The sequence below is a fragment of the Macrotis lagotis genome, chromosome X (assembly GCF_037893015.1).
Source record: "Macrotis lagotis isolate mMagLag1 chromosome X, bilby.v1.9.chrom.fasta, whole genome shotgun sequence".
Taxonomy (NCBI): domain Eukaryota; kingdom Metazoa; phylum Chordata; class Mammalia; order Peramelemorphia; family Peramelidae; genus Macrotis; species Macrotis lagotis.
Window position 1 is genome coordinate 571,267,114 of NC_133666.1, and position 15,304 is coordinate 571,282,417.

At 35.5% G+C, this 15,304-nt stretch overlaps 1 protein-coding gene across 1 annotated transcript in view; it reads right to left on the reverse strand.

Annotated features, from left to right (window-relative positions):
- The window catches only part of CSMD3 (CUB and Sushi multiple domains 3), a 639,662-nt gene that overhangs the window by 40,791 nt on the left and 583,567 nt on the right, over positions 1–15,304 (reverse strand). Inside the window, exons 46-47 of the mRNA XM_074202120.1 lie at positions 6,205–6,384; positions 4,448–4,621 (exon numbers count right to left, since the gene is read on the reverse strand). Coding sequence (XP_074058221.1) covers positions 4,448–4,621; positions 6,205–6,384 — 354 coding nt within the window. The remainder of the gene's footprint in view (positions 1–4,447; positions 4,622–6,204; positions 6,385–15,304) is intronic.

Genomic DNA, 15,304 nt, shown 5'->3' on the forward strand with positions numbered 1-15,304 from the left:
TCTTAGGAGCTCTCTGATAAAAACTCATAAACTAAGGACTCTAACTAAACTTTTGAGAGACAGAACCCACAAAGGGACCCAGTGAGGCAGTTCTCCTACTGAAGGTAACCTGGAAAAGAGCAGAAAGGCTCTGCTCCCCGGGGTTGGAGGGGCATCCCACCAGAGGGGTGGCCCCCCCAGAGCCAAAGAACTTCAGCCTCCCGGAGGCAGCCCCAGGGCACTGAGGGCCACAGCTCACAGCAGTGGGGGAGTCTCCAGAGCTGCACCCCGAGGAGCACCGGGCACAAAGTGGGGGAACAGTGGGGGACCTCTGCCAGAACGAGCAAGTGGAGCCCAGCCCTCAGGGCACACAGCCAGCAACTTGGTCTTTCCCCAGCCTAGACCCAGAAACAGAAGCAGGCGGAGCCAGTAAGCAGGAGCCCCCAGGGCATGAGCCCATTGAGCTGAGGGAGGGGAGTGAAGACAGACTGCAGAGCTCTGTCCTCTGCCCCTGGAACAGGACTCTGGGGCTCTGACCACATTCAGATCCTGATCACAGTCTAGGCCCCCCCCATAGAACAACAGGGCCCCCCCACCTCGGCCCCGTGACAGGGGGGGGAGCTTATGATCATTCATAGACCAGGAGGGAGGACAGAACCTCACACACTGAGACCCTTGTGGGAGTGTCCCAAAAGCTCAGGAAGCACCCCAAAAAACAGGCTTAGGTTGCGAAAATGAACAAGCAAAGAAACAAGAGGAAGACTATTGAGAAATATTTTGCAAATGAGCCCAAGAAGGATCAAAATACTCAGTCTGAAGATGAGGAAGCACAAGCTCCTGCATCTAAAGACTCTAAAAAAACAGAAATTGGGCTCAGGCTATGATAGAGCTCAAAAAAGACTTTGAAAATCAAATGAGGGAGTTGGAAGAAAAACTGGGAAAAGAAAGGAGAGAGATGCAGGAAAAACATGAAAATGAAGTCAGCAGCTTAGTCAAGGAAATCCAAAAAAATGCTGAAGAAAATAGCATGCTAAAAAACAGCTTAGGTCAAATGGATAAAACAGTTCAAAAAGTTATTGAGGAGAAGGATGCTTTAAAAAGCAAAATTGGCCAGATGGAAAAAGAGATAAGAAAAGTCTCTGAGGAGAATAAATCCTTCAGAAAAAGAATAGAATTCAGGGAGATTGATGAATTTACCAGAAATCAGGAATCAATACTTCAAAACCAAAAAAAATGAAAAATTAGAAGAAAATGTGAAATATCTCATTGAAAAAACAACTGATATGGAAAACAGACTTAGGAAAGACAATTTGAAAATTATTCAATACCTGAAAGTCATGATCAGGAAAAGAGCCTTGACATCATTTTCAAAGAATTACTACAGGAAAATTGCCCTGATATTCTAGAAGCAGAGGGCAAAATAGAAATGGAGAGAATCCACCAATCCCCCAGAGAAAAAGATCCCCAAAAACCAACCCCTAGGAATATTATAGCCAAGTTCCAGAACTCCCAAGTCAAAGAGAAAATATTACAAGCAGCCAGAGGGACACAGTTCAAATATCGTGGAGCTGCAGTCAGGATCACACAGGATGTAGCAGCACCTACATTGGAAGCTCGTAGGGCTTGGAATACAATATACCGGAAGGCAAGAGAGCTTAGAATGCAGCCAAGAATGAACTACTCAGCAAGGCTGAATGTACTCTTCCAGGGAAAAAGATGGACTTTCAATGAACCAGGGGAATTTCAAAGGTTCCTTTTGGAATGGCCAGAGCTGAACAGAAGGTTTGATCTTCAGATACAGGACTCAGGTGAAGTATGGAGATTGGAGGAGAGGGGGGGAAATATGAGGGACTTAATGAGGATGAACTGCATGTATAGAAAAAGGATACTGATAATATTCATATGAACCATCTCAGTTAATAGAGCAGGTAGAGGGGGCTTTTATAGTTGAAGCACAGGAGAAAGCTGAATTTGAAGATAAAATATGGTGTAAAAATGCAGTCAATAGGAAAAAAAGGGAAATGGAATGGGAGAAAGAAAAAGGAGAGGGGGACTAGTCCAAGATATTTCACATAATAAGATTTTTTTTTTTATTACAATGAGCTATTGCAATGATATGGAAGGGGTGAGGCAAGGGGGAATGAGGGTACCTTTGCTCTCATCAGAGATGGCTAGGAGAGGTAACAGCAAATATACTCAATGGGGTATAGACAACTGGAGTAAGAAGGAGGGGGGGCAGGGGGAAGGGGTGGAGATGTGAATAAAGGAGGAGAGGATGGACCATGGGGGGACAGTGGCCAAATATAACACATTTTCTTTTTTACTTCTTGCAAGGGGCTGGGATTGGAAGGCCTGCCCAGGACCATAAGGCCAGGGGGATTCTGGGCCTAAGGGGTGGTATGGGGGCTCAGGGCTTCTTGGCCCCGGGACCATGGATCTGTCTGCTGCGCCACTCAGCTACCCTACAGCAGAGTCATAGTGAAAGGAGCGAGACAATATAGTACATGGTAGTGGAGAAATAAGAAAGGAGGGAGTTGTGATCAGCAATGGCAATGTTGGAAAAATATAGAAGTAACTTTTGTGATGGACTTATCATAAAGAATGTGAGCCACTCACGACAGAGTTGATGGTGTTGTAACAAAGACTGAAGCACATTTTTTGTTATTATTATTGGGGGGAAGGGTGCAGGGCAAGTGGGGCTGGGTGGCCTGTCTACATAGCAGGGTGATCTTTGGATGTCTGGAGCCAGATTTGGACCCAGTTGCTCCTGGCTCAAGGGCCAATGCTCTGTCTGCCACCCAGCCACCCCTACTATTAGTAGTATTTTATTTTATTTTGGGTCTTTTTTTTTCCTTCTTTCTGGTTTTTGCAGGGCAGTGGGGATCAGGTGGCTTGCATGTCACATGGCTGGGTGATTATTGGGTTTACTAGGCTGGATGTGGACTCGGGTGCTCGTGGCTCCAGGGCTGGTGCTTCGTCCATTGTGCCACCTGGCCATACCTACAATTATTACTCTTATTTTTTTTCTAATTTTAATTTTTTTTCTCTCCCCTTTACTTTTTCACCCAAGCAAGTCTATCTATATTCAAGGGGGGAGGGCTATTTTGTTTACTTGTAAACAAGTATATTTTATTAATGTAAAAAAAAACATTTGTACAAAATGAGAATAAAAAATAAATTTAAAAAAAAGCTTTTTCAATGGAGTGGAGAGGGGGAAGGCAAAGGGGAATGAGTGAGCCTTCACTCTCATTGGAAATGGCTCAGAGAGGAAATAATATACATATTTAATAAGGTGAGGAAATATATCTTACCTTAGAGAAAAATTAGAAGAAAGGGATGAGATAAGGGGGAATAGGAGGGGAAGGGAAGGGGGAATATGTGGTAGAAGAGAAGGAAGATTGAGGGAGAGGGCACTCAGATACAACATACTTTTGGACAGGGCCAGGATGAAAAGAAAGAGAAAGAATAAAATGAGAGTGGGGAGGAAGAGAGTGGAGGTACAGCTAGTAAGAGCAACTGTGGTGAAAATATTGAAGTAGCTTTTCTAGTGGACTTATGATAAAGAAAGCCACTCGCCCCAGAGACAGAGCCATTGAAATCTGAATACAGACTGAAGTACATTTTTTTTTCTCTGTCTCTCACTATTCTTGTGTTTTTTTATTTTCTTGGGGGGGAGGGGGTTTATATTTACTCTCATAACAAAATTATTGAAATAATAGTAATAATACATTAAAGTTCACTTGCAAAAAAGAAGCATATTGTCCACAAGAGTGATACTGCATAATTCAAGTGCTATTCTAAAAAGGAAAATGCTTTATTTTATGTTCCATGTGATGCTTTCACATTAGTAAAAATTGTATCTTGAAGAGAAAAACTATACACTATACATAGAAATCTATGTTAAATGATTCATAAACCTTATGAAATCTGAAACAATTTAAAATCTATCACAGTTGACATTATTATAATAAATGATAATAATAATCAGATTTTATGTGTGAAAAATGACAGAAAACTGTCAGGAATTTATTTTCAAAGAAACTTTTAGGGATAAATCATTTGTAGCATTTTTCAAAGTTAAAGTGACCTGAGTCAATTATAATCTTTCAGCAGATTTCAATCTTTTGCTTGATATTAACTTTTAAACAGATCTCTCTCCTTGTGAAAAATATTTTTAAAGGATATAAGTGGTTTTCACTACATAAAATATATTTTAAACAACAAATTCATTGGTTAGTGGAAAGAAGTTAGCTAAGAGCTTTAAGTTGCTTTGTAGGAATTCTAGATGTATTTTTTACATACATTATCATGGAATTCTGTCCCCCCATCCTATTTTCAATTTAGCAAGACAAACAAAGAACCAAAGATCACTTAAAATACAAACAAACAACTCTCTTATAAACTGGAGGATCACCAAAATTTTTATAACGCAGAAAATGGTCATTTTTTTATATGAAAAAATACTTACGTAAGCATTGTGGTACTTCCCCACTCCAGGTTCCATTCCCTACACAAGTCAGAACAGCAGGAAAGGAGAGTTCATAGCCTGGAGAACAGATGTAGCTAATACTAAATCCCCAGTCAAAATTTGTTCCTTCCAGTCTTCCATTGGAGATCTGGGGAGGAGTTGTGCAGGTAACAGCTGTAATTACATTAAAAGCAATTAGACACAGCTGCTGTAAATATCTTGGGTGTAAAATATCCGTAGAAGAACCATATGTGCACATTTAACCTTTTTGGAGGACAATATGGTGGTAATATGTTTTATTCCCCTTACAACATTTCTGTTTTGGGGTTGCAACTATTTCTTAGAGATATAATGGTGAGGTTATTAGGGCTTTATCTAAAATTATTTTTACAATGACCTTTAGTCACATTAGAGAGAACTTTTTAGAAGATAAAGATAGTGTAAATTTTCTATCAAGCAAGAAGCCCAGAATTTAAAAGTAACCCTAAGGCATATTTTTCTCATTTTATTTTTTTTCCCTGAAGATAAAGAGATAATGTACTTCAGTAAAATGGTTTGGTTTCTTTAACAGTACTTATTACCACTATATATTCCTTTTTCGCCCCTTTGTTTTGGCCATTTGAAGTTTTTAAAAAACTTGGGCATGGATCAACTTAATCCTGTTTAACTAAGTGCAAGAAAGAGACAATAAATGTAAGAGATGGGAATAAATGAGAGTAGAAAAAAGAAGAGAAGACATCAAAATCAAAATCAAATGAGGAATTTTTGGTTGTGTCAAAAAGTTATGAATAATATTGACTACAATTAACATTTTGTTTTCATTGTCATTACAAAAGAACAAATATGAGTTTTTAAAATTTGTTCAACTATAATTTAAATTATTCTATCAATAGTTAAAATTCTCCTTGAATGCTGTAGTCTTTTGAGTCAGAGTGAATAGAAAGGAGAAGGAAAAAAATATATAAACACCTCATTGTTACCCAGCTAATTGTCATCTCAATGAATGGCAGTGGACATTATACTCTCACAAATAATAACAAAAATGAAAAAGAGAAGAATTTAAGTAATAATTTGAGTAACTGATAATATCTTATACTTCTCCAATATAGTAATTCATATTTAAAGATGGCAAAATGACTAAGCCCTGGCACAAGAGATATAAATCATGCCGCCCCCAATTCATATATATATATATATATATAATATATATGTATGTGTGTGTATATATATAAAGCATATATATATATAATGCATAAATGACCACATACATATATGCATGCAAATATATATGCCTATATAAATATAATTTTAAAGCAGCAAGTTCTTGATCACTTCTATAGAAAATCTAGTCTAATTCAATGTAGTTCTTTAGATTAGGTATAGACTTTATACTTTTCATATCTTTAGCATTTCATTTCAATTGTCAGCAAATTAAAGTTACCGAATTAAATTGAAATTAGAACTAATGGACTGAAGTCTTTGTTAATCATCAGACTAAGCTCCCTCAATCAAAGTAAATAATTGTTGTCATCTTTCAGTAGGCCAAATAATTATATGGATTTTTTAAAGGACTTTCAAAATAAACCTTTTATATGGGAAGAAAAACATCAATTTTCTCTCTGTAGAGGCTGCTTTTACCCCAAGGAAAATAAACTGAAAAGACATTCATAAAAGTTTTAGATACTTTTTACATTTACTTATACAAAAAAATATGAGAAAATATAATGAACATCAATTACAAATAAACAGGATCATACCTTTACAAGTTGGCATTATTCCACTCCATGTACCATTAGTAGTACAAGTTCGGATTCTGGAGCCATTCAATTCCATCGTATAGCCTGGCTGGCACATGTAAGTAACATTTTGTCCAACCACATAATCATCTCCATATCTCATTCCATTGGCAGGTATACCTGGATCCCCACAACTGATAACTATAAGAATTCAAGTTGGAGAACAGATGGTTAATGTGGTCATTTTATGGAGTAGGTTTGGAAACATATGGAAGACATCATAATTAACTGAAAAAAATTGGAAGTGTGTTCATTATAACCAGATACCATTTAAATCTCATACTAAAAACTCCTCACTACCCAAACATTGATTATCATTGTCAATTCTCTGCATATGTCTTAAGATCTGAAAAGCTTAGGCTTCAGAGACTAAGTTCAAGAAAATACTTGCTGCTATGACTTCTGGTCAGTTAAATGTCAAGCCCATTAGGAATGTTTCCAACATAATCAGTTATACTTGAAAGAGCTCTGAGACTGGAATCCCAAACACAGATTTGAATTTTAGTTTTGACATTTATTAGAGCTCTGACTTTGCCCAAATGACTTAATCTCTTTCATCCTTGGTTTCCTCTTCTTTAAGTAAGAAATTTAGTGTTAGATGATGTCTGAAGTTTCTACTAATTCCAAATTTATGATCTTAAGATGCAACCAAGATAATTCTTGCACTCCTACCATATTTTCACAAGGCCTTCATGATGTTCAAAGGAGATAATATATGAGATGATATAAAAGATTTTATAAACTTGAAACTGTAAGACAAATATTGGATAATGCTACTAACAATTTGGAGAGAGCTTTAACCATACTCCTCTCAGGGAAATTCCTTGCCATTAAGTAGACCAGTTGATTTAGGGACTAGATATTTTGAGCCACTTTCTTTCATTATACTTGACCTAAGGAAGGGGTCAACTAGTCACTGTTTCATAAAGATTAGAGTTTTATTCATAATTTTTAAAAGATTTTCTTTGTTAATATTAGAAAAGATCTTAAGGTAACATTGATAAAAAATTTTTATAGACAGATTCTCAGAGATCTCATATCTCAAATATATAAAGAATTATGGATTTTATCAAGTCCATAAGAAAATAAGTCTTCTCTATTTGAGAAATGGTCAAAGCATATGAACAAGCATTTTTTCCAGTGAAGAAATCAAAACTACTTGGGTGGGGGAGGTGCAGCTAGGTAGAGCAGTGGATAGAGTACTGGCTTAGAGTCAGCAGGACCTGAGTTCAAATCCGAACCTCAGCTTATTACCCAGCTGTGTGACCTTGGGCAACTCACTTAACCCCAATGCCTTACCAAAAAAAAAACCCCTAAAAAAAGAGTACTTATAGTCATCTAAAATGCTATAAATCATTGATTAGAGAAATGAAAATTAAAACAATCTTGAGATATTATTTTATACCTATTAGAATGACTAAAATGATTTTAAAAAGTGACAAATGTTGGAGGGGATGTGGAAAAATTTGGACATTAAGTAACAGTTGATGGAACTGTGAAATAATCCAACCATATTTGAGCAAAATCTGTAATTATGCCTAAAGAGTTACTAAACTGCCTATACCCTTTGACCCAGCAATACAGTAGATCTATTTGATCTGCTAGATCTATTGGGGGGAAAAAAGGAAAAGAACCCAAAATGATCTAAAATATTTATAGCAACAAACTGGAAATTTCAGAGATGCCTGTCAGCTGGGGAATGGCTGAACAAATTGTGGTATGTGACTGTGAGGAAATACTACTGCCTTAAGAAATGATGAGCTTGTTAACTGTAGGAAAAAAATGGATGGATTTGTATGAAATAATGAAGAATGAAATGGGTACAACCAAGAGAACATTGTATTCAGTACCATCAATATTATTTTAAGAATACCCTAGAATGATTAAATAATTTTCACAATTATAAATACTCAAATTATTATAAGTACCCAAATTAACTACATAAGCCCTATGAAGAAAGACTATCTGCATCCAGAGAAAGAACTAATAAATGGAAGTGTGCATAGAATGATTTTACATATATATATATATTTATTTAGAGAGGAAAGGGAAAAAAGAAAATTACAAGACGTTATTATATATATTTAAATGGAATAACAAGTTGGCTATGATAGATTTTCATTTTCATGTGCAATTATTTTTTATTCTTCCATGATTTATTTCATAAATTAAAATTTAAAAGAAAATAGTATAACTACCATTTTTAATGAAGCAGAAGGAATAGACATTTTCATGCAACTAAATTTAACTGATTTGGGCAAAGAAGTTAGGTATGTTGTTTTATTTTTTTTCAGAACTAATGCATGCTTATTTAATTATTTTTGCTTCTTAATAAGCTAATACATGTAGCTATATATATATATATATATATACATTTTAGTTTTTTCATGAGATTATTTCTTTGTACTAATAGTTCACATCTATTTTCATAGTATATTTACATAGAACCTTCCTCATAAATGACATAGCAAAGAAGTCAGGACAAGATGAACATTTGAAGAAAGTGATAGACTTGGAATCACTTCAAATCCAGCTTGTGAAATTTATTAGCTGTTTGACTCTGACCAAACAACTTAAACAGATAAGATAATATACTTAAAATACATTGCAAACCTTAAAGTCCTAAATAAATACTAACTACTAGTCTCCCCTTCTTAATAATGTAATTTTATTAAGTGATTTTACTAGTCCTATTGCTAGTAAGGGTTAAAATTGGGATTTTAATTTCAGTCTTCTGACTCAGTGTCTAGTGTCTGGATCTTTTCAAGAATCATTCACAAAGGGAACAAGAAATAAACGTCTAAAATAAATTACATTTAAGTTAAAAAATTTTGTGGTTAAAGCATTACACTGATTTTAGACATTATAGTATTTGAAATAAATTGTTTCCATCATTAAATTACCATTAAAATGATTCAAGGCAAGATTCCTTTTGTCCTTTTCTAATCAATTTAAATTATGAGGAATTAAGACCTTGAACAATTATTTCAATTAAAAAATTGTTTCCAAGATATTCTCTCTACCTAATATTCCCCCAGCCCTCAGCACAGTCTGCTGAAATCACACCCACTGAGTACAGTGCTTACTTCTATATTCTTCTTAATTAAAGTTTTGCAGGCTTGATGATTTTCCCCTTATGATTATTGATGAGAAAAGAGATAATTAGTAAATCTTTTTTGTATGGCTATGCCAAAGTAGAACAGGCAAAGAAATAATACTGTTCATTTATTTTTCAGCATTGACACATTTCTATTTACAGAATAAAAGTGAATTAAGTAAAGAAATACCCACCCAGTGTCTGAGACTCCATAAATCAATTGCCTACATTCCTATGAAATGGTTTTGCTGCCTAGAACACTTCATGAATCTTGTCTTTCTGATTATACTATATAGATTATTTGCATCAGGAAGTTGGCAGAGAAAAGATAACAAACATATGGTAGACTGAAATCTATCAAGATGGAGGTCAGGGGAAAAAAAACAGAAAAAGCTTCCATATAAGATACCTAGAAACAGAGCTCAGAGATCAATAAACAAGCTTTCATTAAGTGCTTGCTCTGTTGCAAACACTGTGCTAGTTGCCCAGTATAAAAAGGCAAGGATGGAAACATTTGCTTCTCTTGAAAATTTTACACTCTCTAGCAGGGATACAGTATGTACATAACGTTGTCTGTCCTTTGTTTACCAAGAGAACCAATAACATCATGGGGTGAAGTCTTTACTTAAGTGTGAATTGAATTGAATTTAGGCAGTTGCACAAAGCTATCAACCATATACTCTCTTCTACAGACATGTAAGTCCAGTGGCCATGAAAAAAGTCAAGATGACTGGAAATAGCTTGGGATGTAGTCAATGACCTTGGCATCCTCACACTCTTAAGCCCATCTGCCAAAACAGTTTAACTTGGATGCATTGGCTGCACATTATTCAGCTTCTTAGAGTCACTTAACTTATGACCAGTTAAGTGCCAGGTGGACACTGGAAGTGGATGAGCAGCAATGATAGGGATTCACCTAGCCCTCACACCTCAGGTGCAAATCCTCCCTGAACACTCCATATAACCTGAAACTGTGGAAATACTAGCAGAGAACAAATAGTTAAATCCTTTGCCTTTCTATGCTGACCACGTGTATCCTGAGAAAATATGTTCTTGTAACATCCCTAACTGCCTCTTTGTATGAAACCTTGAATTGATCTGGGTATCCTGTGTCCTGCCAACTAGATAAAATTCCCAGTTCTACAAGGACAGGGATGTAGAAGCTAAAGTCCAACAGAGTATATACCAATAAAAAACTTGCCTCTTTGGTCCCCACAAATGAATCTTTGTTATCCTTGAACATTCTGACATAATCTTTTACTCTATGCCTGCGTCAACTCCTATGTCTTTCCTGGGTCCTGTTCTCCTATCACGTATGCCATATCCTTTCCCCCTACAAAACCCTGACTTTTTACCTTGATAATTGCTTATCTTTTAGGGATACAGTCATCATGTGCCTGTATTTTAAAACTTATTTGTCCTTTTTTAATTCTGAGTTGTGGGTTTACATGAAATTTTCACTATTCAAACCCTAGTTCACTTCATGAGCCTCAAACTGCATCAAATCCAAGAGCCAATAAAACAATACAAGTTGATTTGTAAGGGAGTGGGTTAGAACTTGGGGATGATCAGGGAAGGTTTTGTGTAAAAGGTAGTGACTTTAAATAAGTGGGGAATTCTATTTGGCAGAATTGAGAATGGGTAATTGAGACCCAGAGATGGCAAATGGTAAATAGCAGAATTAATTTTCAAACTGAAGTTCTTTGATAACCAAAGCAGCATTGATTCCATTAAACCATGCTCAAAAACTTGTTGCTTTTTTTTTGAGGTCTCTGTAAGTCCCTGGTCTGGAGTAGCTGCTTAATAAGTGTTGATTAGTTCAAGGCATGAGGGCCTATAGGCACTGAGACTTGGAGATAGGAGATGGAATGCTTTATATTGGAATAGAGAGAAGGCTGATTTGACTGAAATGTAGAGGATAAAAAGGAGAGCAATGTGTGAAAAGTTACAATGAGACTAGATTTTGAAGGACTTTAAAAGTGAAGTTTATCTTAGAGGCAATAGAGAGCCACTGGCATTCATTTATATATCATATACAATAGAGTTAGAATATGGTTAGAACTGAGCTTATAGAAAATCACTTGCAAAATATCCTAGACAAAATCAAGATCACTCTTGACCTAAAGGGTCTGCAATCCACAATAGATGTCTCCACATCCTTTCCTCTTACTTGCTCCTTAATTCTTTGCAATAAGGCTTCCAAACTCATCATTCAACTGAAATTATTCTCTCCAACGTCACTTCTTTTTATTGCTTCTCTTAATTCTCCTCCCTTTTGACTTTTTTCTGCAACATTGACATTTTTTTACCCTCTTCTCTTTGATATTCCAGATTTTTATGACATTGCTTTCTTCTATTTTTTCTCCCAATTGTCTGATCTCTTCTCTGTCTGCTTCGTTGGATTTTCTTGATTTGCTTCATATCCACTAAACATGATGGACTCTCATAGCCCTATCCTGTCCCCTATTCTATTCTCCCCCTATACAGTTTCACTTTGTAATCTCTCTCATAGTTGCAGTTAGTATCTTTGTGTAGGTGATGCTCATAAGTTGGCCAGTTCTAATCTTTTTTGACTTCCATTCTACCATAACAGATATCTCAAACTGAAAGCCTTTCAGACATCTTAAAATCATTACATCAAAAACTATACTCATTATCTTTCTCTTCTTCCTAAATTCCCTATTACTGTCAAGGGAACTCCCAGTCACCTAGGTTCAAATCTTTGATATCCTCAACTATTTATTTTCTCTCATTCCCCATATTCAATCAGTTGTCAAATCTTTTCATCTCTACCTTTTTGAAATTTCTCCTTTAAACCATTTTCTGTCTGACATTGTCAGCACCCTGATGCAGGCCCTCATCACCAAATTCCTGGACTAATGTAATATCCTGCTGGTTAGTATTTATGCCTCAATCATCTACTCAGCTGTCAAATTTAATTACCTAAAGTGGTAAATCTGTCTATATTACCGTCTCGCCCCATACCCTCTAGTCAAGTGATTCCTTAATACCTCCAGTATTAAATATAAAATTTTCTATTTTCCTTTTAAAGCTTTTATAACCTGGCCTCTTTCTATCTTTTCAGTCTTCTCACCTTAAATCACTTCTATGTACTACTGGACATCTTGCTATTCCTTGTATATGCCATTCCATCTCCCTAATTTTCAGTTCCTGTCCCTCTCTGCCTGGAACTCTCTCCTTCTCCAAGATGTCTAGCTTTCCTGGCTTTCTTCATCTCACTTCTATACTTTCTACAAGATACCTTTTCTAGTCCTTAATCTAAGGGCCTTCTCTTTGAGACTTCCACCAATTTCTCCTGTATTTATCTTATTTGTGTATAGATGAATGTCAAATCTGCAGTCTGTGGGCAATATAGACCCAGTACCCTCCCAAGTGGAACCAGATTAAGATATAATTGGGAAACATTTACAAAATAAAAAGAAAACAATAAAACATGAATTTATGAATGTTTTTCTAAGTTAACAGGAGACCCAGAGGAATTCTATGTATAGTTTAGTGCCTCCCCCCACCCCCATTTCTATTTGAATTTGGTAACAATGATCTATAACATAGGATTGAACTCCTTGAGAAATGATATAGGATTTCCCCTTTTTGTTATTCTGTTTAGCATAATTCTTGGTACATGGTCCATGGTAGGTGACTAATAAATATTGGTTTTTTTGTTCACTAATTGATGAATTCCCAACTAGTAATCATCTACCTTCCATTCACTGGTATTCAAATGGAATGCTTTAAATACCCACATAATCCTGTACCCTTCGTCTCTTGCTGTTATAGTTTTCCATTCTTCTTCCTAAAATGTGATATTCAGAAATGGATATAATTTTTCAACTAGATCAGAATAAAAATTATCTATCACCTTCTACCTTCTAAATAGCATGTTTCTTTCTTTTGAATTTAAATATTTTTATTTATTTCTTTTTCCAACCACATGCAAAGGTAGTTTTCATCAATCATTTTTGCAAGGTTTTGAGTTTTTGCATTTTTCTCCCTCCCTCCCTTCCCCCTTCTCCCTGATAGAAAGCAATCTAATATAGTATAGCCATGCTAAACATAAATCCATATTAGTCACATTGTGAAAGAAGAATCAAATCCTAATGGAAGGGAAAAAATTAGAGTAAAAAAATGACAATACATAAAACAACTTTTGAAAATCGAAGATAGTAAGCTTTGGCCTTCATTTAAACTCCAAATTTCCATCTGATTGGTATTTTCTATTGCAAGTCTTTTAGAATTGTCTTTGATTATTATACTACTAAAACGAATAACTTCATCATAGATGATCATCACCCAATGTTGTTGTTAGTGTGTATAATATTCTTCTGGCTTTGTTCATTTCACTCAGCATCAATTCAGGCAAGTTTTTCCAGGTTTTCCTGAAATCTCATCCTTCATTATTTTTTTATAGAAGAGTGTTCCATCACATTTATATATGACAATTTGTTCAATCATTCTCCAATTGATAGAATTGCCTTAATTTCCAATTCTTTGCCACTGCAAAAAGAACTGCTCTTAATATTTTTATACATGTGGGGTATTTTTACCCTTTTTTGTTATCTCTTTGGGATACAAACCTAATAGTAGTTTGCTGGGCCAAAAGTTATGCAAAATTTTATTGGGGCATAATTCCAAATTGCTCTCCAGAAAGACTGGATCAGTTCACAGTTCCACTGATAGTGCATTAGGGTTCTATAAACAGTATGTATCTAATAATACAATCTACAATTTCACTCCTCCCTGAAAATTCTACTCCAATTACTCATACTGATATATAAATTAAACTAACTTATCAATCATATGACAATAAAGCATTCATTTTGAGAGATTCTACTGAATTGTACAGGTCTGCTAACTATTTCCACATCTTTATTGCATAAGAACAGGCTTAGAGAAGTTCTGAATAGATCCAAACTAGAACTTTGGCCACCAACTGATGAATTTTTTGTGTATGGCAACCCAAAGGATCATAGAGTTATAAATTTATTGTTGGAAAAGATCTTAAGGGATAATCTAGTCTAGCTCCCTCAGTTTTTAGAAAAGGGACTAAGACCTTGAGAAATTGTGATTTGCTTAAGATCATATACATATAATTGACAGAATGAGGATAAAAACTGAGATCCTCTAATTACAAATGCAGAACTCTTTTTACCAGAACAAGTTCATATGTATTTATTGAGCTTTCTAGTGGAAGCAGGGAGGGAGAGGGTTGGGGAAGACAGGAATTCACACTAAGGAACTTCTCAATATGTTGGAATACTATCCATGATTTTGTTGGCTTGTTTCATCATTACATCAAATTATTCACTCATATGTTGTTTGTGATTCAATTTTGTTATTTAGTCATATTTCAGTGCTCTTCAACACCCACTTTGGAATTTTCTTGGCAAAGACAATTGAATAGTTGGCTATTGCCTTCTCCAGATAATTTAACAGATGAGGAAACTGAGGCAAATGGGTGCTCAGAGTCACATAGCAAATAAGTGTCTGAGGCCAGATCTGAACGAAGGAGGAAGAGTCTTCCTGACTCCAGGCCTAGTACTCTATCCATTATGTCATGTAGCTGCCCAATAAAATCTCAAAATCTTTTCCACAAGAAGTATTTTTAGCTATGCTATCCCATTTCTATCTCTGTGTAATTATTTTTTTTAACCCTAGAACAGAATTTTACATTAAATTTTCTCTTGTTATCAAGCTTTTAGGTTCTTTTTGGAGATTAAATCCATTATCTAATGAAATTACTATTCCAGTTTCACAGCCTTTAAATAGGTATGTTATCTATTTGGCATTGAATCATGTGTTTAACCAATGTATCAGACTGAATCTTGAAATATTCTATTAGAGATATACTTCTAGGTTTCTAAATAACCATTAATCATCACTTTTTTTTGGATTCAGTCATGGGATCACAATTCTAGAGCTGGAAGCTACCTCAGTGGCCATCTG